The 24,964-nt window shown below is 42.2% G+C and overlaps 1 protein-coding gene and 2 long non-coding RNA genes across 3 annotated transcripts; 2 read left to right on the top strand and 1 right to left on the bottom strand.

Moving 5' to 3' along the window:
- The first annotated feature begins 865 nt into the window (after positions 1-865).
- Positions 866-22,549, top strand: LOC118768435. Its single transcript, XR_005004278.1, has 4 exons — positions 866-876; positions 9,098-9,103; positions 22,364-22,370; positions 22,419-22,549. It is a non-coding gene; the product is annotated as an uncharacterized LOC118768435 (long non-coding RNA).
- LOC115226148 (zinc finger protein 160) lies at positions 1,829-16,850 on the top strand. Its single transcript, XM_029797144.2, has 2 exons — positions 1,829-2,364; positions 14,763-16,850. The coding sequence occupies exon 2, from the start codon at positions 14,900-14,902 to the stop codon at positions 16,190-16,192; it is 1,293 nt and encodes a 430-aa protein (XP_029653004.1). The 5' UTR covers positions 1,829-2,364; positions 14,763-14,899; the 3' UTR covers positions 16,193-16,850.
- On the bottom strand, positions 11,181-21,350 carry LOC115226149. Its single transcript, XR_003883004.2, has 3 exons — positions 20,085-21,350; positions 14,703-14,801; positions 11,181-11,521 (listed from the first exon to the last, which is right to left on the bottom strand). It is a non-coding gene; the product is annotated as an uncharacterized LOC115226149 (long non-coding RNA).
- Positions 22,550-24,964: the final 2,415 nt, after the last annotated feature.

Genomic DNA, 24,964 nt, shown 5'->3' on the forward strand with positions numbered 1-24,964 from the left:
GCCAGGGTCCTGGGACTGGAGGTACGTAAAAAGCACTCTGACTCGTGGCCGATGCCAGCGCCGCCTCGACTGGCTTCCGTGTCGGTGGCACGTAAAAAGCACCATCCGGATCGTAGCCGAAGCCAGTGCCGCCTCGACTGGCTTCCGTGTCGGTGGCACGTAAAAAGCACCATCCGGATCGTAGCCGAAGCCAGTGCCGCCTAGACTGGCTTCCGTGTCGGTGGCACGTAAAAAGCACCATCCGGATTGAAGCCAGTGCCGCCTAGACTGGCTTCCGTGTCGGTGGCACGTAAAAAGCACCATCCGGATTGAAGCCAGTGCCGCCTCGACTGGCTTCCGTGTCGGTGGCACGTAAAAAGCACCATCCGAAGCCAGTGCCGCCTTGACTGGCTTCCATAAAATGCACCAGTGCAGGTGGCACGTAAAAAGCACCCACTACACTCGCGGAGTGGTTGGCGTTAGGAAGGGCATCCAGCTGTAGAAACTTTTTCAGATAAGACTGGAGCCTGGTGCTGGCTTCCCAGATCCCCGGTCGAACCGTCCAACCCATGCTAGCATGGAGAACGGACGTTGAACGATGATGACACACATAGGTAACACACGTGCTGGTGCATCCAGGTCAGACAATGTATATACTTCTTTATTGCCCACAAGGGGCTAAACAAAGGAATTTAGTCGATTATATCAACCCCAGTGCGTAACTGGTACTTATTTTATTGACCCCGAAAGGATGAAAAGCAAAGTGAACCTCGGTGGAATTTCAGCTCAGAATGTAACAGCATACGAAATATCTATTTCTTTACTACCCACAAGGGGCTAACATAGAGGGCACAGGCAACTTTTGGACCACCCTGTAGTTTTCTTAATGACTAAGTGGTACCTTGTTAAAGGCTTATTCCAGTCAACTAATGTTTAGTGACTGAAAGCATTATTTGTACTCCTTCCCGGCACAAACCCAGAGCATTTTTATCCTTAAAGCTGGCTGTGGTAATTATCTCTCTCTATATAAAGCTGAAGTTGTGTGTGTGGCAGGTTTGACAGCCTTCAACTAACACTATCTCCTCCGAGACCCTGCGGCACAAGTTGACCAAAATTGAGAGTATGATAGAAGAAGGCTTGCTCTTCCTTCTGTAGAGGAAAAAATTCAAATTGGACCATGTTAACACCAAAAATTATTTACATCAAAAAGGTGTGTGGGGTGGGGGTCTATGAAAATCCCTATTTTTTTTGACTGCTGTGTCACCATTTTTCAGTGTGTTTCAACCAGAAAAATGTTCACTTAAAGAGAATGACAAGCTACATAATGCAAAATTTTTACTTTCCAAAAATTCCAATTCTAAAGGGTCGAAACAAACCCGAGCAACACCAGGCGATACTGCTAGTATTAGTAAAAGTGGTGGATGAGGTTGTAGGGAATCTGGTAGCAGAAATAGAGGTGGTTGTAATATGGTGATGGGTGTAATTTCAGCAAAGGTTCTGAACTGTGCCAGCTGCGGCACTTGACCATGATAGCTGTCACTTCTGTTATTAATAGAAGAGAGTAGGAATAAGACGAAGATGGGGGGGGGGAGAACGAAGGAGGAAAGACGAGAAAGTTAAAGAAGAAGGAAAGACGAAGAAAAGAGAGGACAGGAGGAGGAAGAAGAGAAGACAAGGATGGATGAAGAAAAGAAAGAACGAGGGAGGATGAGGAGAAAGCTAAGAAAGAGAGGACAGGAGAACAAAGAGGAGGAAGAAGAAAAGAAAGAACGAAGACACGAGGGGAGGAGGAAGAAAGAGAACGAGAGAGGAGAAAGGTGAAGGAGGAAGCTAAGGAAGAACGAAGAAAAAAAAAAAGAACGAAGACACGGGGGGGGGAGAGAAAGCTGTAGGTACCGGAAGCGGTGAACTTCCTCGATTAGTCCCTTCTGCATCATCTGCCCGTTGGTCGGCGCATAATATGACAAATTACCCGAGTTGTCTCCCTTGGTGGAAAAATTTACGACAAGCAACGCCATTTTTTTTCCCCCACCACTAATTTTCATTACAGAACCTTTGACACATACACACACCTATATACACGCGTATATATACACATATCTGTCTGCCTACGAACACATATACACACCTAGATACACATATACCCGTATATACGTACATCTATGCCTGCTACGGTGCGTTGATCGCGAATTACATACTCCCACACTTCCCACAATACGTCTTTATGTCTTAGCAGAGAGAATCCCTTTCTTCTTTCGTCCCCTTCTACGTCTTAACACATGTTCCGATGTCGTTAGGCTCGGACGGAGGTCTTACACGAAGCCAACGGCCAAGCTTCTGCCTCTGCTCGACGGATTGATGTCGGCCCATGCTGGAGGTTACTACGTGAGTTACATATACGTCTATTCTTTATTACATTGTGGTTGTACAACATATATTTATATATATGTGTGTAGGTGCATGCTTTGTATCTGTGTGTGTGTATATATATACTTTTTATTATATCATACATATATATATATGTGTGTGTGTGTAGAGGATGAGAGATATATGTGTATACTTTATAGTATATAATATATGTGTGTGTGTAGAGAGAGAGGTGTATGCTTTGTATACACGATTTATATATACTTTTTATTATAGATGTGTGTGTAGAGGATGAGAGAGATCTGTGTATACAATATATATGTGTATGGTTTATATATCTACAAATATATATATATATATGTGTGTGTAGAGAGAGAGAAGGTGTATGCTTTATATTATACAATGTGTGTGCATGCTTTGTATACACGATATATATACTTTTTATTATATCATAAATATATGTGTGCATGCCCTGTATGTCTATATATTTGTGTGTATAGAGAGAGAGGTGTATGCTTTATATTATACAATGTGGGTGCATGCTTTGTATACCCGTCTATATACATGATATATATATATACTTTTTATTATAGATAGATGTGTGTGTGGAGTGAGAGAGAGAGAGATCTGTGTATACTTTATAGTATACAATATATATGTGCATGGTCTCTATGTCTATATATATATGTGTGTGTGTAGAGAGAGAAGGTGTATACTTTATATTATACAATGTGTGTGCATGCTTTGTATACACGATATATATATACACTTTTTATTATATCATACATAGATGTGTGTGTAGAGGGAGAGAGAGAGATATGTATATACAATATATATGTGTGTGTAGAGAGAGAGAGGTGTATGCTTTATATTATACAATGTGTGTGCATGCTTTGTATCTCTGTGTGTATATCTATCTATATATATTTCTGTATTGTGTAGAGAAGAATTTAGTTGATAGCTAAATCTGTGTGTATATATGGTGCATTGTGTGTATATATATATTTGTGGTAGCTGGATGGATTGCTAGATCGGCAATCTAAATAAATGCATCTTCGTAGCGAGACAATGTATGTCTTGTAGTGGGCAACATACGGATATGTAGATGTCAGAACATTTGCAGAGCGACAGGCTCTATCTATCTTTCTATATGTCTGTCTGTCTATTTATCTTTCCGTCTGTCTGTCTACTCTATATATCTTTCTTTCTGTCCGTTTGTCTCTCTTCCTCCATCTCTATGTATAGATAATTGGGCAGATCGGTATGTGTGTGTGTATGTATTGTTTTGTCTTATATGTTGGGCTACACACACACACGTTGTAATCCCCTGGGTCATCCGCGATCTGACGCCCCCACGATCAAACCTATTCCAGCCAAAACCACCCCTTTCTATAAGGGGTACGTTTGATAGACCGCTATATATTATGTGTCAATTAAATATCCAACCTAGCAAGTTGGACTAGAGAAACGAGAGGAAGGGTCAATTGATATGTAGAGGGATCTTATATTCATTGTCTGTAGATTGACGGACGTTTGTGTTTACAAATGAAGAATATAAACATCCAATATATAACGTAGGAGTTTGTATATATATATTTTTTTAATTGAAGTTAAATCTTACATTCACATCGTCTCTCATTCAAACTATTTATACATACATGTGTGTAGAAATATACGCAGGGGAACAAAGACACGCAACGTTTGTGTATGTGTGTATAATGAACATATAGGCGCAGGAGTGGCTGTGTAGTCAGTAGCTTGCTTACCAACCACATGGTTCCGGGTTCAGTCCCACTGCGTGGCATCTTGGGTTAGTGTCTTCTGCTATAGCCCCGGGCCGACCAAAGCCTTGTGAGTGGATTTGGTAGACGGAAACTGAAAGAAGCCTGTCGTGTGTTTGTCCCCCTAGCATTGCTTGACAACCGATGCTGGTGTGTTTACGTCCCCGTCACTTAGCGGTTCGGCAAAAGAGACCGATAGAATAGATTTAAATATCGTAATTTAAAATTTTTTGCTTAAAATCTCAGCAGATACACACCTGCATTAGACAATTTTGAACCTCATTTTGTGATATGGCAGGGATGCGGAGGCTGGCTAGCCAAGTTGTTAAAGTGTTGGAGCAGAGATTGCTTTGTGGTAATCATTCTGGCTCTTTGAGTTCAAATCCTGCAAAGGTCAACTTTAACCCTTTAGTGTTCGCATTATTTTGCCAAAATTAATGCTTCTTCATCCACATTGCCTTGAACTAATCATGCATTAATCTTGCAGTTATGAGATAGCTGTTAATTTTTAAAACGATATTGTAGGGTTGGTGTGAGAGACCAGATCTGGCCAGTTTGAACATGGAACAGGCAGAATACTTTTGGCCGGTTTAAATGCTAAAGGGTTAAGGTTGCAAGCTGGCTGAATCATTAGCAGCATTTTGTCCTTATGTTCCGAGTTCAAATTCTGTGGCGTTTGACTTTGTCTTTCACCCTCAACATCATCGTTTAACGTCTGCTTTCCATGCTAGCATTCGTTGGACGATTTAACTGAGGACTGACAAGCCAGATGGCTGCACCAGGCTCCAATCTTGATCTGGCAGAGTTTCTACAGCTGGATGCCCTTCCTAACGCCAACCACTCCGAGAGTGTAGTGGGTGCTTTTACATGCCACAAGGGCCAGTCAGGCGGTACTGGCAATGGCCACCTCGCTTGAATGTTTTTCATGTGCCACCGGTGCTTTTTACATGCTATAGCATGGAAGCCGGTCACCTGCTCTGGCAGCGATGACCTTCAGATGGTGGTCTTAGCACTCCACTGGCACGGGTGCTGGTCATCAAATTGGCAAATTTGATTTCATTTGCTTCAACAGGTCTTTGCAAGCTGATTTTAGTGTCCGCTGAAGGAAAGGTACGCATTAGTGGGCTGGTTATACCCCAGGCATAGGCCACCAGTTATGGTCTCACTTGGCTTGCGGGGTCTTCTCACGCACTGCATATTTCCAAAGGCTTTGGTCACTAGTCATTGCCTCAGCGAGGCCTAATGTTCGAAGGTCGTGCTTCACCACAGGTTCCCTTAACCGCTAGGGTGTGGCACTTTTTCACACAGTTTATCACATCCATTCTTGCCACATGACCATACCAACGCAGTCGTCTCTCTTGCACACATTTGATGCTTCTTAGGTCCAACTTTTCTCTCAGGGTGCTTACACTCTGTCGAGTATGCACACTGACATTACACATCCATCAGATCATACTGACTTCATTTCTTGCGAGCTTATGCATATCTTCAGCCGTCACGGCCCATGTTTCACTGCCATGTAGCATGGCTGTTTGTACACATGCATCATACAGTCTACCTTTTACTCTGAGTGAGAGGCCCTTTGTCACCAGCAGAGGTAAGAGCTCTCTGAACTTTGCCCAGGCTATTCTTATTCTACCAGTTACACTTTCAGTGCACCCACCCCTGTTACTGACTTTGTCACCTAGGTAACGGAAGCTATCAACTACTAGTTTTTCTCCCCGGAATGTGACAGAAGTTGTTCTCTACACATTTTCAGTGATACTTATTGCTCCCGAGCATCTGCCACATACCAAAAATTATCTTCCCAATTAGCTTTAGTAATTAAACACTTGAATCAACGTAATTCACTTACATTGCTGGCCTTGTGTCAAAATTTTAAGCCAATATAGTAGGGTGCTATTTCTACACAGTGTCACTCTCTTACACACATGCGCAGGAGTGGCTGTGTGGTAAGTAGCTTGTTTACCAACCACATGGTTCCAGGTTCAGTCCAACTGCGTAGCAACTTGTGCAAGTGTCTTCTACTATAGCCTCGGGCCGACCAAGGCCTCGTGAGTGAATTTGGTAGACGGAAACTGAAAGAAGCCCGTCGTATATATGTATGTGCCTGTCCCCCTAGCATTGCTTGACAACCGATGCTGGTGTGTTTATGTCCCCGTTATTTAGCGGTTCAGCAAAATAGACCGATAGAATAAGTACTGGGTTTACAAAGAATAAGTCCCGGGTTCGAGTTGCTCGATTAAAGGCGGTGCTCCAGCATGGCTGCAGTCAGATGACTGAAACAAGTAGAGGGAGTAACTAAACACTTTAAAACATCATATTCTGGTAGAATGTGTTTATAAAACATCTTTTTCTCTTGGCTTTCTTGAGAAAATTCTGTAGTTTGTAAGATATTTCTTGCATTTCGGCAATTTCAACCAATCAATGACGTCTATTGTCGCCGATTCTTGTTCACTGTTAGTGCTGTGTGGGAGTGTAACTAACTAAAAGACGTGTTGCAGTGGTTTGTATATATGAATGTGGCCGTCTGGTAAGGAGCTTGCTTCCCAAACAAATGGTTCTGGGTTCAGTCCTAATGTGTGGCACCTTGGATAAATGTCCTCTGTTATAGCCTTGGGTCGATCAAAGCCATATATATATACATATGTACGTAGTGGTTTTACTTTTTGTATTAAATGTTTTAATACTTTTTGATAGTTAAGAAAAAAATTTATAAATATAGATTAATAATTTTTAATTTTGTGTATTATATTATTTTTATGTTTTTCACTGTTTGATTTGCCTAATAATTTAATTTATACATACATACAACAACTCTGGCTGCCCCATGGAGCTCATCTCTAAATACCTCGACCCCCTAGTGGCGTCTCTTCCCTTCCACAACACCAACCATGCTCTCCGGCTTCTTTCGAAGGACTGCGGGCACTTCAACACTTTCTCGACCTCCTCCATTCTCATTCGTCTGGCCGAACTTGTCCTTTCTCTTAACTGCTTCTCATTCGCGGGTGAGTTCTACCAACAGTTCTCGAGAATGCAAATGGGCCCCAATTATACGAACCTGTTTGTTGGCTATGTTGAGGCCCAAATATTCTCTAGTTTCACTGGTCCCACTCCCGAACTATACGGTCGTTACATTGACATTTTAGGTGCCACCTCACATCTAGATTCCTTCCTCTCAATCCTGCCCTCCTTGACATTTCTGTCAGCATTCATCACTGCACTCCTCCCACACCAAGATTTCCATCCCCAATTCCTCCGTCTACGTAGGCTCTGTAGTGACTGAGTCTCAACTCATGGCTTGCCACTTCATCCTACATGGATACCCCTCACTACTATCCACACGGCCCTTGTCAGAGCACGTTCCGTAGACCGTACATCTGCTCTACAGTCTCTCACTTACCACTCCAATGCACCATTCTTCGAGCTTTCTGGCATCTCCAGTCCGACCCATCCACACCTCTTCCCTAACCGAGACCTCTTGGTCCACAGCTCCTTCCCTGGCTCGTTGCCGCACTTGCCCTTACCTCTCACCGGCACGCATCATCATCATCTCCTGCTCTCTCTGCACATCGGACAAACGGGACGCCACTTTGCTGACCACCTCTGCAACACCTGTCTGTGTTCGAATTGTCTTTGCACAGAGGCCATTTGGGCTCAACTCTCCACCCCCTACTTCTCTTTCTACCCGAACCCACATGTCATTTCACAAACGCACCTTCGTTCTGGAAGTCACTTGGCCCTACTATCCCTCTGACGCCATCATGGACCGTTAGCTCCTACACACATTTTTCACTTCTTGTTTCCTTTCTGTCGAAGAGCGTAGGCTCGAAACGTAAATAACTTTCTATTCCTGAGCGCCATACTAATACATTTGTGTGTTTGTATTCCACCTGCCTTCGTCTTTTGTTTATTTTCGTAAACCTTCCCGTTATATATGTACATATATACACATACATGTCTGTATGTATATATACATATATTTATATCTTCAAATTTTAATACTGTGTAATAATATTTTCCTTATGTAATGATCTAATTATTAGATATTAAGTTTATTCATAAGATACTACTTAGCGATAGATTTGTTGTTTAATGTTAGACTTTTGTATATATATGTATTAATTGTAGTTTTAAATTTCTTATAATTAAATTAGATATTTTTCGACTAAAAATTGGTCCAGGCCATGTCTAATTTAATAGCATAACTTAGTTATTCCCATTGATAATTGTATTTATTCAATACTATATTACTACGAATTGATTATTTCTATAAGTATTCTACATATGATTTCCGAAAGTTCGTCTAATTGTATTTTGAAATTAGCTATTTCATCTTTAACCCTTTAGTGTTCGCATTATTCTACCAAAATTAATGCTTCTTCATCCACATTCTTTTGAATTGATCTTGCAACTATGAGGTAGCTGTTAATTTTTATAAAAGATATTGTAGGGTTGGTGTGAGAGACCAGATATGGCTGGTTTAAATATGAAAAATTAATTTATTAGGTTTTTATTATATGTGCATATATATTTATTATAGAGATTATTTTAGATCCTAATTGTAATATTTATATATAATAGTCATTTTTAAATATTTATGTAATTAGATATAGATTAATACCGATATTAGATTATTGGTGGGTTTCCTACCTTATAAATTAATATATAACATTGTAGTCGATTTTGATATAATTATTAAGTTTTATGTTTCTAGTTTGATATAAGTAAAATTATTCATATCTTAAAAATATTGTTTAAATATTTCTGATTATTTTTTAGATATTTCAATTAACCATAACTTGAATTTAGATTATTGTACAGCCATGAAACGATCATACTGTTTTACTCTTTATCTTATTAAATTTAATACCTTTGATATATATTGGCTTATGTTTTTCACTGTTTGATTTACCTAATAGTGGTTTTTATCTCTAATTTAATATAATATACACATAGATAAATGAGAGAATGGAGTCGAACGACGGTCTAACAAAATTCTTTTATTCTCAACATATGTTTCGAAGATTGCATATTCCGAGGGTACATTATGCCGCCTTCTCATCAGGAAAGACAAGGAACTTATGTCAGCATCATGACGAACAAAGCCTTTTAGATGACTGCCCACACGGAGTCCATAGTGATAATGAGTGTTTCTTCAAAATACTCCGTTATAAGCAGTGACATCAAACTTGGTTGGCTGCAGAAGATTCTAAAGAGTTCAGAAATGGTTGGAAGGGGAAAGATCTAAGAATAGGCGGGGGTGACAGAGTGCAAGTATGGTGATGCGTTGTTGTTTGCATGTATATAAATGCATTCATGTGTGTGTTTGCGATATATAAGCATACAATTTCGTTCCTAACTTTAGATCTTTTTTATTGTTCTTTGTCTGGAAGTACAATAATATATGGCTGGTAAATAAAATATTTCGGGGAGGGCATAATCAACATTGACTAGTACTTACTTTATCTACCCTAGAGGATGAAAGACACAGTATACATCAATGGAATTTAATGCAGAAAGATATTATTACTAAGTACAACAAAGCATTATATCTGGCACTCTACTGATTCTGCCATATACTAACAAGAATCCATTTTAATTGAAACACAGTTGTTTATAAGCATCTAAAGGACAATTTATTCATGTATAAATGAAGGAAGAAGTGGAGCAATGCGATTCCAATTCAGAGACCCAAACCATTATGTAAGTCAATTATTCTTGGGTGTGTTTTATAGGAAATAGAAAGATACCAATATTCAGTACAAATTATATGAAATTACAAGGCAGAAAGTATTATTAAATATTCCAGATAGTGGCTGTGTGGTAAGTAGCTTGTTTACCAACCACATGGTTCTGGGTTCAGTCCCACAGCGTGGCACGTTGGGCAAGTGTCTTCTACTATAGCCTTGTGAGTGGATTTGGTAGACGGAAAGTAGCCCGTCGTATATATGTGTTTGTCCCCGTTACTTAGCGGTTTGGCAAAAGAGACCAATAGAATAAGTACTGGGCTTACAAAAGAATAAGTCGCGGTGCTCCAGCATGGCCGCAGTCAAATGACTGAGACAAGTAAAAGAGTATATATGATATTCAGTACAAATTACAAGGAAGAGAGTATCCAACCAGTGGATTTGGTAGACGGAAACTGAAAGAAGCCCATCGTATATATATATGCGTGTGTCTGTCCCCCTAGCATTGCTTGACAACCGATGCTGGTGTGTTTACGTCCCCGTTACTTAGCGGTTCGGCAAAATAGAATAAGTACTGGGCTTACAAAAGAATAAGTCCCGGGGTCGAGTTACTCGATTAAAGGCTGTGCTCCAGCATGGCCGCAGTCAAATGACTGAAACAAGTAAAAGAGTATACCAATATATAATATTCAGTACAAATTATTATATGAAATTACAAGGAAGAAAGTATTATTAAATATTCCAGATATACTTATAGGGTTTTAACTTGCAACTTTGAAAGTATCTAAAGGGAAAAATATTGCTTTGTACACTATGAAATAGTTTGCAATACTTAGGAATAAGTATTAAGAGTCAAACAAATCAAAATTATGTTGATTTTTAATGGACAGCTAGTAACATATATAAAAGTAGTAGAGTTGAAGAGAAGATGAATACCACCAATCTATTAGGGCTGGTTTTAACTGACTACATGTAGGTCTTTTTGTTGGGGGCAGGTAAAAGAAAATGACTGTCTCAAAGTATAATAACAATAGTAAATTTGTACTCTACGAAAGTAAATAGAAAAGGGGGTGCAGAGTGGGGGAGGTACGGAGTGATAGTTGGAGGATTGAGCGAACTGGAATGAGAAGGGGAGGTGGTTATGTGAGCGTTCCATTGTTTGTGGGTGTAGGATGAAAGAAGTATCGGCTACGAATGTGAACACGCGCTTGAATTACGGGACGCTGTTGTCGAAAAGAGGAAATTAAAGAAGTAGAAAAGGGAGGGAGCATGGGACAGATAGAGGGGGGTACGGGGGTGATAGTAGAAGGACTACGTAGCTAGAAGGGTGGGAGGGATAAAGACAAGCAGAGAGAGAGGAGGTGGGTACGAAGTTAAGCAGACCAGAAAGAGGAGTGGGAAGAATAGATTGATAGATACAGAGGGGGGGGGAGAAGGTGCGGAGTGATAGTTGGAGGATTGAGCGGACTGGTGGGAGAAGAGGGGGGTGTTATGTGAGCGTTCAAAGAAGTATCGGCTACGAATGTGACCACGCGCTGTTGTCGTCTGCCGAGACGAGGTAATATGGCGAACGTCTGAGCACAGAAGACAAAAGGTTTTGATGGGGGAAAATCACTGACAGGACTGCATGGCTTTCTCTGAAATTCATTGAATGTTGTAGTTCTCGCTTCAGACTGCTTACATTTGATTTGGTTTGGTGGTTACCTGAAATTATATAAAAGGGAAAAGCAGAATTCTGGTTTAAATAACACCTCATAATATATATATATATATATTTTTTTTTTTTAGAGTTTTTGCGAATTTGTGTTCTACATACGATTATGCATTTAACCTTCACCTCCATAAATTCTAAAGTTTTCACTAGTTTTTGAATTTAAAAAAATCAGTCCGAATTTTTTTTTTGTGTAAGTTTCAGCACTGGACCACCCTGGGGTGCATTATCATTCCATTAAATGTGTTTATGGGGAGAAAATATCGAAAAAACATTAATACATAGCAGAGGAAGGTATCAGGTGGTCGTGAGATGTGTCAAAAATAACAGCTAAATAGCCCTTAATCATATGAATTTCCGTGTGTAGAACATATATTGGCAAAAGTTTTCTGAAGTATAAAAAGTTATGAGAGGTGCAGGAGTGGCTGTCTGGTAAGTATATATATGTGTGTGTGTATATATAACGGGAAAGTTTACGAAAATAAACAAAAGGCAGGTGGAGTACAAACAAATGTATTAGTATGGCGCTCAGGAATAGAAAGTCTTTTACTTTTCGAGCCTACGCTCTTCTACAGGAAGATACACAGAAAAGAAAAATGCGTGTAGGAGCTAACGGTCCATGATGGCGTCAGAGGGATAGTAGGGCCAAGTGACTTCCAGAACGAAGGTGTGAATTGGCAAAAATTTTCTGAAGTTATGAGAGTGGCTGTGTGGTAAGTAGCTTGCTTACCAACCACATGGTTCAGTCCCACTGCGTGGCACCTTGGGCAAGTGTCTTCTACTATAGGCTTGGGCCGACCAATTCCTTGTGAGTGGATTTGGTAGACGGAAACTGAAAGAAGCCCTTTGTCTGGAATGAGCAGTTTAGCAAAAGAGACTAATATAATAAATAGATACCCATCATGGTGATGCTCCGGCATGGCCGCAGCCCCGTGATTTGAAACAAGTAAAATAAGATTGCTGCAATGGTGTGGCTTTTTGGTAAGAAGCTTGCTACCCAACCACATGGTTCAATCCCCAGTGTTAGAAATTTCGCGGGCTGGCCAAAGCCATGCGAATGGATTTGGTAGAGGGAAACTAAAAGAGAGGCTGTATTTTGACAAGAACACCCTAATCGTATGATTTTAGCATCCAGATCTTTCCATGATGCTTGTCTTAATCCTTTTGATACCTGTTCGTAAAATAAATTCTCTTTCAAAGTGATCTAAATTAAGGCCTAGGGCTAAACACCTTATATATATCAAGTTGTCTCCCTTGCTAACTTTTGGTGAATACACAGTTGTTCCCCCTTGCAATCTCTGGATTCAGCTCGTTGTAAACCCGAACTTATGCTCAGGCAATCCAGTTATGACCTTCTCGTCGTTTTAGATAATAAAGAAATAAAAGTCACAGGACTACACTGGCATGCCTACAAAAATGTTGGCAGAATTCTGGTTTAAACACTCCATATATCCAGTCATAACTTTTATATTTTTGGGGGATTTTCAGAAAAGTTTTGCCAATTTGTGTTCTACAGACAGGAATTCGTACGATTATGTAGAAAAAAAAGCATGTAATTTAAGAGAGATTTAGTAGTTGTTTTCTAGCACATCCCACGACCACCTGATATCTTCCTTGTTTCATTGCCATATAAATAGATTCAACAATTGCAATGAACAGCTGGATTTTGATTTGCCCAAGCAATTTGGAGTTCCAGACCTTCTTTAGTTTGTGAAAGGCTGTCAATGCTTGTGCCTTCCTACTAGTAGCAAAATAAGTGAATGAGAACCTAAGTACTTAATTACTCTTTTACTTGTTTCAGTCATTTCACTGTGGTCATGCTGGAGCACCGCCTTTAGTCGAACAAATCGACCCCAGGACTTATTCTTTGTAAGCCCAGTACTTATTCTATCGTTTGTCAAGCGATGTTGGGGGACAAACACACACATATATATACATTATAAGTTTCTTTCAGTTTCCGTCTGACAAGGCTTTGGTCGGCCCGAGGCTATAGTAGAAGACACTTGCTTAAGGTGCTACGCATTGGGGACTGAACCATATTGTTTGTAAGCAAGCTACTTTATTACATAAATACCATAAATATTTGCTATGAAGGCATTATAAAGAGGGGACGAACAAGAACAGACAAACATAAAAGGGGTGAAGTAGTGATTAAATATTTACAATAATTTAATAAATATGTTTATAGCTTTTGACTTAAGCGTTGCTCATTACAAATGAAATTACTCGCTTCTCCCCCCTCTGCTTAAATTCTGACCGTCCCTAAATTCCGACTGACCCTTGTACGCTGAAATTTGTAATGGCTTCTCTGAAGAATAGGCATCCGACCACCAGGGTAGACCCCTTGCTTTTTCTTTCCTGTTTTTGGCTTCCACTAACCTGGTACCAAACACTCCCAGCTTCCATCTTCTCATGAAAGGTACTTTTTCTCCAGCCTGATCTTATTACTGAGGTAGTAACTAAAACAAGTTAACCAACCCCTGGCCGGATACAAAGGTACCCCTCATACGTGTCTACACAGTCACTTCTGTGCCTGGCAGAGACGTTGGCATGCTGGGTGAAGTGCGTAGCCGTATTTTGTCTGCCATTCTGAGTTCAAATTCCGCCGAAGTCAACTTTGCCTTTCAGGGGTCAATAAATTAAGTACTGGTGTCGATATAATCGACTTAACCCTTTCATTACCAACCCGGCTCTGACTCTGTAGTACAAATGTCTTGTCACAATTTATGTTCCTAACAGTAGCTGAATGATAACCAAGTTATTTTACTAAATTCTTTGTTATATTTAAAATTAATTGAAAGAAACACAGAGCATCTCAACAGAAATATGGTAGCGAAAGGGTTAAGATATATATGATAGAGAAACAATTCTTAACCCTTTTGATACCAACCTGGTTGAAATCACCTCTGGCTCTGTAGTACAAATGTCTTGTATTCATAAGTTTTGAATTAAAATCTTCCACCAAACCTTAGTCACAATTTATGTTCCTAACACTAGCTTAATGATAACTAAGTTATTTTACTAAGTTCTTTGGTATATTTAAAATTAATTGAAAGAAACACAGAGCATCTCAACAGAAATATGGTAACGAAAGGGTTAATTTGTTTGTCTGTCCTTGTTTGTTCCCTCTGTGTTTAGCCCCTTGTGGGTAGTAAAGGAATATATATTACTAACCTTTTCTTTTAAATTCCACCTTGTCAACCGAGATTTGATTTTGTTTTCATCTCTTTGCAGGTTTTTACCAACTTCTTTCTCTCTTCCTTGGTATGGAGTCTGTGGAAAAAAGAAACAGCCGTGTAATGTTTGAAGAAATCTGAAACAAAGAAAGAAAAGAAGAACAACAGCAACAATAATAATAATAAAAGTGAGCTATGGGAAAAAGTTTGAAGTGCACCAGCTGTGAGAAAACGTTCAAATATAATTATTTGTTACTTCAGCACCTGAAGAGCCATTCCAGTGACGGTCCATTGTATCCTTGCAGTTGTTGTCCACAGATATTTTCCGATTTTGAGCAGTTCTCCACTCACCAGCTGATCCACAGCACGGACACGAGGGAGAAGAATTATATTCCGAATTTCCAAAGCACTGCTTACCTGGGCATGAACGACAGCGTGAGTATGAACGTGGGGAAACTTCAGCAACATCATCAACAACAGCAGCAGCAGCAGCGAATGGGGTCGCTTCCAGGACAGACCTCGACTTCGTCGTCCAAGTGCCAGATGTGTTATCGCAGCTTTGACAGCTTCGAAGAACTCAACGAGCACATGGTTGTGCACGTCCTCGGTGGCTCCGGGGTGCCGTCGCCCCTCGACAGCAACATGACCTACCCCAAGTATTACGTGGAGAACAACTTTGGAAACAGCAGCAGCATTGGCGGTGGTGGGAGTAGTACTACGGCCAGCACGCCTGAGCCGCCGAGCAATGACATTACGTCAAACAGAGCCGGGTTGAGAGACAGGCCCCGCGTTGGCATCAAGCAGTGCCAAAATTGTGAGAAGAGCTTCAAGAACCTCTCTGAACTGCAGTCACACGAGTGTATGTACTCGGGCGAGAGGCTTTTCAAGTGTGAGTACTGCGGGGCTTCGTTTACAGACAGCGTGAAGCTCGACCAACACGTGAAGACGCACTCACAGTCGCAGCCCCAGGGTCGGCTGTTGAAGTGCACCTTCTGCAACCGGGCGTTCGCCGAGGCCGGGAAACTGCAACGGCACCAGCGAACACACACGGGGGACCGGCCCTACAAATGCACGCGCTGTCAGAAGCAGTTCCGCACGTCTGGCGCACTGAACGTGCACCAGCGGATTCATACCGGGGCGAGACCCTATCAGTGTGACCAGTGCGGAGACACGTTCACAACTTCGAGCAGCCTGGTGGCGCATAAGCGCACACACAGCGGGGAGCGGCCCTTCCGCTGTTCACTGTGTCCAAAGGCGTTCACGACATCCGGTAACCTTACTGTGCATTTGCGGTCGCACACCGACGAGAAACCCTACCATGCGACGTGTGCCGCAAGGCGTTCACCACGTACGGCAACCTCAACGTGCACCTGCGCACGCACACGGGGGAGCGGCCGTTCAAGTGCGACTTCTGCCAGAAGACCTTCTCCGTGTCCGGAAACCTCAGCGTCCACCTCAAGACCCACAACAAGTCCTCGGCGTCGTTGACGACCACGAAATCCCTTAGCAACGATGAGCAGCAGCAGCAGATGCAACAACAAATGCTGCAGCAGCACCAAAGCGGGAACAACAACAACAGCAGCAGCAACAATGGTGGTGATGAGGGAGAGAATGAAATCTGCGAAGAGGAAGAGGACGACGAAGAGGAAGAAGAGGACATCGAAGAGGTGGAGGAGGAGGAAGACGAGGACGACATCTCCGGCACGACGCCCGTCTATGACATCATGAAATCATCGTTTACATCTTGACTGATCTGATAAATTACAAAAGAAAAGAAAAAGAAAGGAAAGAAAAAATACATAAATATCAAAAACAAAATAACATAAACAAACAGAAAACAAACAAAGCAAAAAATTTATTTATTTGATTAATTTTTATTTATTTTAGTCATTAATTACCTTTTTACCATTTTTATTTCATGTTTTAAGATGAAATAATGTGTCGTAAGTGCTATCAAAACTGGATTGTTTTTTTCTATTTTCTTGTATACATACATCTCTCTCTCTGAGGAATTTCTGACTAAGAGTAACAACGTATTGGAATTAACACGCCCCCAATTAATAATTCCTTTAACGAATGGAATTGTCAAATAACTGATTCTAATTGTCATACCATTTTTAAAAAGTATAAAAACTCAATTTTAAAATATTACTTGTTTCCCTGTATTTTTTTTTCTTTCTTTATGTTTTACTCTCTTTTACTTGTTTCAGTCATTTGACTGCGGCCATGCTGGAGCACCGCCTTTTTTTTAGTCAAGCAAATCGACCCCAGGACTTATTCTTTGTAAGCCCAATACTTATTCTATCGGTCTCTTTTGCCGAACCGCTAAGTAACGGGGACGTAAACACACCAGCATCGGTTGTCAAGCAATGCTAGGGGGACAGACACACACACATACATACATATATATATATGATAGGATTCTTTCAGTTTCCATCTACCAAATCCACTCGCAAGGCATTGGTCGGCCCAGGGCTATAGTAGAAGACACTTACCCAAGGTGCCACGCAGTGGGACTAAACCCGGAACCATGTGGCTGGTTAGCAAGCTACTTACCACACAGCCACTGCTGCGCCTTGTTTACCTTTTTTTTATCCTCTCCCCTCCTCTAATGAAGGTGACCTGTCCAAGCCCTACCTGTATGATATTTATCTCTCACCTGATGGGGCATATATTTTGTTGATTCTACCTCTGTTGGATGTGTAAACTCTGTGTGTGTCTGTCCCCCACAACTACTTGACAACCAGTATTGGTTTGTTTATGCCCTCGTAACTTAGTTCAGCAAAAGAGACCAATAGACTAAGTACTAGGCTTTAAAAAAATAAAATACTGGGGTCTATTTAAGGCAGTGCTCCAGCATGGCCACAGTGTAATGACAGAAACTTGTAAAAGAAAAGATTTGGTGCTCCTCACCCAGCTGTCTGACCCCTAAAGCCAGTTCCTCAGTTTCCATGACAGGTAAGTGACTGAGACCCCACCAACAACTGCCCTGAACAGGACACTGGTCCTATTGCAGAGTTCAAGGTCAGAAGTTTTGCAGGGAGTGAGCAGGTCAATTACATCGACCCCACAGTATGACTGGTATTTTGTTTTATTGACCCTGAAAGGATGAATGAGAAGTAAAGTTCAGTGTGTTGGGATTTGAACTCAAGATGTTGCTAAGCATTTTGTCTGATGCTGAAGTTATGGCCAGTGTCATGTAGGGGGGACACTTCTGCTGCTGATGTAGAGGGCACCCTTGCCTGTGATACAACAATGCAAGGACTTGGTGCATTTCAAGTATTAACAGATGCTCAGGGAAGGAAGAAAAGGTAGTTTTACATTTTGAGCAAAGCTCTTCTTCAGAAAGAGAAGACAGAGGGAGAAAAAAAATTGGCCAACAATCCACATGTAGTTACGTTTATATATTTACCACATGAACTACGATGAGAAAGATATAGTATATAATTTCTTTTGTGCTGGGGGTTCCTTGAGACATGTAATATATTTTAAGGGTTGCGCAAGGGTAAAAAGGTTGAGAAACACTGCCCCAAATTAGGCACAGGAGTGGCTGTGTGGTAAGTAGCTTGCTTACCAACCACATGGTTACGAGTTCATTCCAAGTGCGTGACACCTTGGGCAAGTGTCTTCTGCTATAGCCCCGGGCTGACCAATGCCTTGCGAGTGGATTTGGTAGACGGAAACTGAAAGAAGCCTGTCGGATATACGTGTGTTTGTCCCACCCAACATCGCTTGACAATCAATGCTGGTGTGTTTGCGTCCCCGTAACTTAGAGGTTTGGCAAAAGAGACTGATAGAATAAGTACCAGGTTTACAAAGAATAAGTTCTGGGGTTGATTTGCTTGAGTAAAGGCAGTGCCCCAGCATGGCCACAGTCACATGACTGAAACAAGTAATGGCTGAAAAATACAAGCAGCTGAATCGGGGTTCCCTCCTCTGGAGTAACGCCACGCTGTAGGGTGTGTAGCTTGTAGTTTAGGCAAACCACTGTCTGTCCACATTGAGAGGTCACAGCTCTGGTACGTGATTAGAATGTCACAAGATGGATTCTTCGAGCCAAGTGGCAGGAGACTCGAGGGTAGATTAAGAATGAGATGTCTGGATGCTATCTGTATTGGCGACGCTCTGGAAAAATCTAATGACGGTTGCTCCTGATATGAATGACTCTAGGAAGGAGGCACCTGAGAACTCTAAGCCTATAACCCTCTCTTGAAGAGTGAGCAGAGAAGATGGATGGTTAAGAATATCTCTATATATATAAACAGCAAAATGTCTGTGTGTGTGTCCTTTATACAAATCCACAATCTTTCAGTTAGAGGGCTTGCACTTTCTATGGTCATTCAAAACCGTCCAAGGGTGGTCGTGCACGTCTTTACATTTCCCCAGTCCACCCAGCAAAGCCGCACTTTCTATGGTCATTCAAAACCGTCCAAGGGTGGTCGTGCACGTCTTTACATTTCCCCAGTCACCCGCAAAGCCATTAAAAAAATCAATAGAAGTGACTTTTTTGTGAATTTTCTATCCAAAATGCCCGAAACTTGATACACCAATTGAATGCCAGCTAGCTGTATGTGTGCATGCACTAGCATTATGACCCAGCACTGCTAGTTCACGATAAGTGGTGAGACCAGAATGAAAGATTCTGGAATTTGCAGTTGAGAAGAGAAAATATGATATGGCATAAGATATGTCTAAAACCTATAATAGCAGAATGAAGAATGGACATTAAGGCATTGATCATCATTGTTTAACGTCCGCTTTCCATGCTAGCATGGGTTGGACGTATGACTGAGGGCTGGTGAACCAGATGGCTGCACCAGGCTTCAATCTTGATCATGCAGAGGTTCTACAGATGGATGCACGGGGCCAGTCAGGCAGTACTGGCAATGACCTTGCTTGAATCTTTTACACATGATCAGGATAATAATGATGATTCACAAATTAAATTAACTAATCTGAATTGATTTGAAGTAAAAGTTAAACTGACACCTGCAAATTAACATTTAGCTCAACCATCTTCCAGAAGCACCTTTTTGATGTAAATAATTTTTGGTGTTAATATGGTCCAATTTGAATTATTTTTTTCTACGGATGGAAGAGCAAGCCTTCTTCTATCATACTCTCAATTTTGGTCAACTTGCGCCATAGGGTCTCGGAGGAGATAGTGTTAGTTGAAGGCTACCACACACAGACAACTTCAGCTTTATATATATATAGAGATAATTACCACAGCCAGCTTTAAGAATAAATCTATATATATGTGTATGGAATAATTACTATGAAGTATTGTGTAGAAGATATTGTATAAAGGATCATGGGTAAGGCCAAAACAATGCAAAGTAAATCAAGAAAACAAATATGAGGATTAATGTTGACTTACCTTGTATTCAATGCTTCAGACATTCTAAGGTTGCCTCTGTTCTGCTGTGTTGCCTTGATGTGAACTCCCGGGTCTGGCATTGCTGTAGATGTTTCTTCATAGAAGTGTCTGCCTGCTTGTGTTCCTTAATGCGTATATGCAGTTTCCTTGTCGTGCTTCCAATCTAGGGTGTGTCACATTTGCCACAGATGATCTCATATACAACATGGGTCCTCTGGCACAATTCAGGGTCATTGATGGGGCAGTTTGACAATGTGTACTCATCGGCGTAGTGAGAGGTGTTCTTGGACAGAGCTTTAATCAGGGAAGGGCCAATGAGCACTATCTCTATGTCGAGTCCTTCTCTGGGGACTGCATGTTGTATCGCTACAATAGTTCTGTCAAAGTGTGGCAGCTTTAGGAGGCACATGCTGGACTTGGCACTAGGATAATTCTTCCAGCATTTATTGACCTCGACGTTCTTCAGGCGCCATTGTTTAGCTAAAGATGGTGGTTAGCCATTCAGGGTTGGGTCTCTGAGGAACCGTTTGGGGTTGACAGCTTTGTCGGTCATGTCCTGCAATTGTTTATATGTGCAATCTCGTTTCTCAGGTATGTGGCTTTGGCTCTGGTGGGCAAGGCTAATTGGTAGTGGACGATAAGTTTTCTATTGGCAGCGGCTTTTCTGTAGAATTTGGTAAATATGGAGCCTTCCACTGCGATCTTGATTTGGAAGTTGAGTAGAGAGAGAGTTTCGGATTCGTCTGGATGTTCAATCTCGAATTTGATGTTTATGTCAGTGTTAATGAAGGTCCAGTGTATGTTAATGGCCTAATCCCTGGAGGAACGGATGATACCAATGTACCTGGAGAAGATGCGTGAGTGGCAGGTATTGAGTACTGTGCGTTCTAGCTTATCCATGTACATGATGGCCAGCAGGCCAGCAGGCCTGATAGGCTAGATCCCATACTTAGGCCGGTCGGAAGTCCGTTTGTAAATCACTGTTATATTGGAAGGAGGCGTTACCAACTATAATGGGCAGTAACTCTTGTATGTCCAAGGGTGTGAGACCGAAGAGCAGGAGGTTGATGGATGGGGAGGTGGAAGAAGATGAAGGGAAAGATGGGGAGAGGAGGCTGCAGGGACGGAAGGAAAAGGGAGGTGGGGACAAGGAGATATGGGGGAGATAAGGACATGATGTGGTCTATGAGGATACCTATTTCTTTACTACCCGCAGGGGACTAAACACAGAGGGGACAGACAAACAGATTAAGTCGATTATATCGACCCCAGTGCGTTACTTAATTTATCAACCCCGAAAGGATGAAAGGCAAAGTCAACCTCGGCGGAATTTGAACTCAGAACGTAACGGCAGACGAAATACCTATTTCTTTACTACCCACAAGGGGCTAAATACAGAGGAGACAAACGGATTAAGTCAATTATATCGACCCCAGTGCGTAACTGGTACTTATTTAATCGACCCCGAAAGGATGAATGGCAAAGTAGACCTCGGCGAAATTTGAACTCACAACGTAAAGACAGACGAAACACCGCTAAGCATTTCACCCGGTGTGCTAACGTTTCTGCCAGCTCGCCACCTTATCTATGAGGATACCAACGGCTGGGAGAGTGGGTACAGAGGTGTAGAGGGAAACGACATCGAAGCTAAAAGGGTATTTGTTAGTTTTAAGTGTGGAGGGGCCGATATCTTTGAGTATTGTGAGGATTTCATGGGAGCTGCTGACGTGTCCTGGGAATGCATGTAGTAAGGGCTTGAGTAGTTTAGAGAGGAGCCAAGAAATCTTATAGAAAGGACCATAGGTCCTCTGGTTCAATTCAGGGGCAGTTTGACAATGTGTACTCATCGGAGTAGTGAGAGGTGTTCTTGGACAGAGCTTTTCTCAGGGAAGGGCCAATGAGCACTATCTCTATGTCGAGTCCTTCTCTGGGGACTGTGTGTTGTATCACTACAATAGTTCTGTTGTCAAAGTGTGGCAGCTTTAGGAAGCACATGCCGGACTTGGAAGCATGATATTTCTTCCGGTGTTTATGAAAACAAGGCATTTGTACTACAGAGCCAGAGGTGGTTTCAACCAGGTTGGTATCAAAAGGGTTAAGAATTGTTTCTCTATTATATATCTTAACCCTTTTGTTACCATATTTCTGTTGAGATGCTCCGTATTTCTTTCAATTAATTTTAAATATAACAAAGAATTTAGTAAAATAACTTGGTTATCATTCAGCTAGTGTTAGGAACATAAATTGTGACTAAGGTTTGGATCGTTTTGCCTGGCTAGGTTCAGAGTCCCCTAGATCGGGGCTGCCCAGAGCGGGTGCCAGGCCCATTCGAAGCCGGTGGTGTTCATCGGCCCAAGAGTCGGGTTGCTTGGGAACGCAGCCCAAAGCGGGTGGTAAGTTCCATCCAAGGCTAAATACGGGGACGAGTCCGATAGCCGACAAGTACCGCGAGGGAAAGTTGAAAACAACTTTGGAGAGAGAGTTCAGAACTTATGAAAACAAGACATTTGTACTACAGAGCCAGAGGCGGTTTTAGCCGGATTGGTAACAAAAGGGTTAAACTAAATTTTTATCAACTCACCATTTCCAGATTTAAACAGTGGATACATGTTTCGTGCTTTTCACCAAAATATTCTCTCATTGTTAGAGTTTGTCAGAGGTTTTCTCCATTTTCTCTCTATCCGCTCAATAGAAGTTGACTCTCGGTCACTCGTTGGATCAGTGTCCTCCAGTCAGTTCTATCCTGGGCTGCTTCTTTTAGATTAGCTATGTCCATTCCGGTATCACTCTTTAATGGTTTTATCCAGGACAGCCCACAACCACCAAAAGACAAGAGGACCCACACTAAGGATGTATTTTAATGATACTTGTGCTTTTGGCTCCTTACACTACACAGCCTGACAGTTTTAATGATTCATTAAGTTTCTTGTCCAGTTTTGGAGTTTTCAGTTATACATCAGCCATAATACAAAAATGTAAATGTGAAGGTACATGTAGCCAAGATCCTGAGCTTCATAGAGGCAAAGTGGCTGAGGTCCTTTCGAGTGCTGGGCCTCACGGAGGCGAGGTGGCTGAGTTCCTTTCCAACGGGTCTCATGGAGGTGAGGTGGCCGAGTTCCTTTCCAACGGGTCTCACGGAGGCAAGGTGGCCGAGTTCCTTTCCAACGGGTCTCACAGAGGCAAGGTGGCCGAGTTCCTTTCCAATGGGTCTCACAGAGACAAGGTGGCCGAGTTCCTTTCCAATGGGTCTCACAGAGACAAGGTGGCCGAGTTCCTTTCCAACGGGTCTCACGGAGGCGAGGTGGTTGCGTTCCTTTCCAATGGGTCTCACGGAGGCAAAGTTGCTGAGATCCTTCGAGTGCTGGGTCTCATGGAGGCAAGGTGGCTGAGTTCCTTTCCAACGGGTCTCACGGAGGCGAGGTGGTTGAGTTCCTTTCCAATGGGTCTCACGGAGGCAAAGTTGCTGAGATCCTTCGAGTGCTGGGTCTCACGGAGGCAAGGTGGCTGAGTTTCTTTCCAACGGGTCTCATGGAAGCAAAGTGGCTGAGCTCCATCCAAGTGTTGGACCATACGGAGGCAATGACCAAGACCCATCAAGCCGAGCAAAATCGCAGTCGTGGCAGATACCAGTGTCGTGTAAAAGCATCCATTACACTCTCGGGGTGGTTGGTATTAGGAAGGTCATCCAGCCATAGAAAAGCCAAATCAGACTAGATCCTGGGACAGCGTGCCAGCCCAGTTAAACTGTCCGACCCATGTCAGCGTGTACAATGGACGTTAAATGATGATATATATATAAGGCGGAGGGCTGGCAGAAACATTAGTATGCTGGGCAAAATGCTTAGCGGCATTTCGTCTGCTGTTCCGTTCTGAATTTAAATTGTGCTGAGGTTGACTTTGCCTTCCATCCTTTTGGGGGTTGATTAAATAAGTACCAGTTATGCACTGGGGGTCGATATAATCCACTCAATCCGTTTGTCCCCTATGGGGAATAAAGACATTTTATATATATATATACTCTGGTGACACCAACCCTACATGTGAAGACCTGTTGAGACAAGTGAAAATCAAAATTGAAATTGATCAACATCAATGGAAATTGTAGCTGTGATACCAGTGCCAGTGGCATGTAAGGGAACCATCCAAACGTGGCCATTGCCAGCGCCGCGCCGACTGGCACATAAAATGCACCATCTGATCGTGGCCGTTTGCCAGCCTCGCCTGGCCTCCGTGATGGTGGCACGTAAAAAGCACCATCCGATCATGGCCGTTGCCAGCACTGGCCCCCGTGCCGGTGGCATGTAAAAAGCACCATCTGATCGTGGCCGTTTGCCAGCCGCCGGTGGCACGTAAAAAGCACCCACTACACTCTCGGAGTGGTTGGCGTTAGGAAGGGCATGCAGCCATAGAAACATTGCCAGATCAGACTGGGCCTGGTGCAGCCTCCTGGCTACCCAGACCCCAGTTGAACCGTCCAACCCATGCTAGCATGGAAAACGGACGTTAAACGATGATGATGATATATATAGGCATAGGCATGGCTGTGTGGTAAGAAACTCGCTTCCCAATCACATAACCACATGGTTATTGGGTTCTGTCCCACTGCATGGCACCTTGGGCAAGTGTCTTCTACTATAGCCTCATAGCTGACCAAAAGCTTGTAAGTGGATTTGGTAGATGGAAACTGAAAGAAGCCCATTATATATATATATATATATGAGCGACGGACGTACCAGACTTAGGTACTGAGGCCGATTCATTCGACTAAGAATTCAAGGCGCTGCTCCAGCATAGCTGCAATCAAATGACTGAAACAACAAAAAATATAGATACATATATATATACATGCATACATGTGTCTGTGTGAGTAAAAAAAAAAT

Source organism: Octopus sinensis, linkage group LG29, assembly GCF_006345805.1.
Source record: "Octopus sinensis linkage group LG29, ASM634580v1, whole genome shotgun sequence".
Lineage (NCBI taxonomy): Eukaryota > Metazoa > Mollusca > Cephalopoda > Octopoda > Octopodidae > Octopus > Octopus sinensis.

Bases quoted from the DNA above. Each gene is read 5' to 3' on its own strand.
- LOC115226148 (XM_029797144.2), top strand. From the start codon at position 14,900: ATGGGAAAAAGTTTGAAGTGCACCAGCTGTGAGAAAACGTTCAAATAT.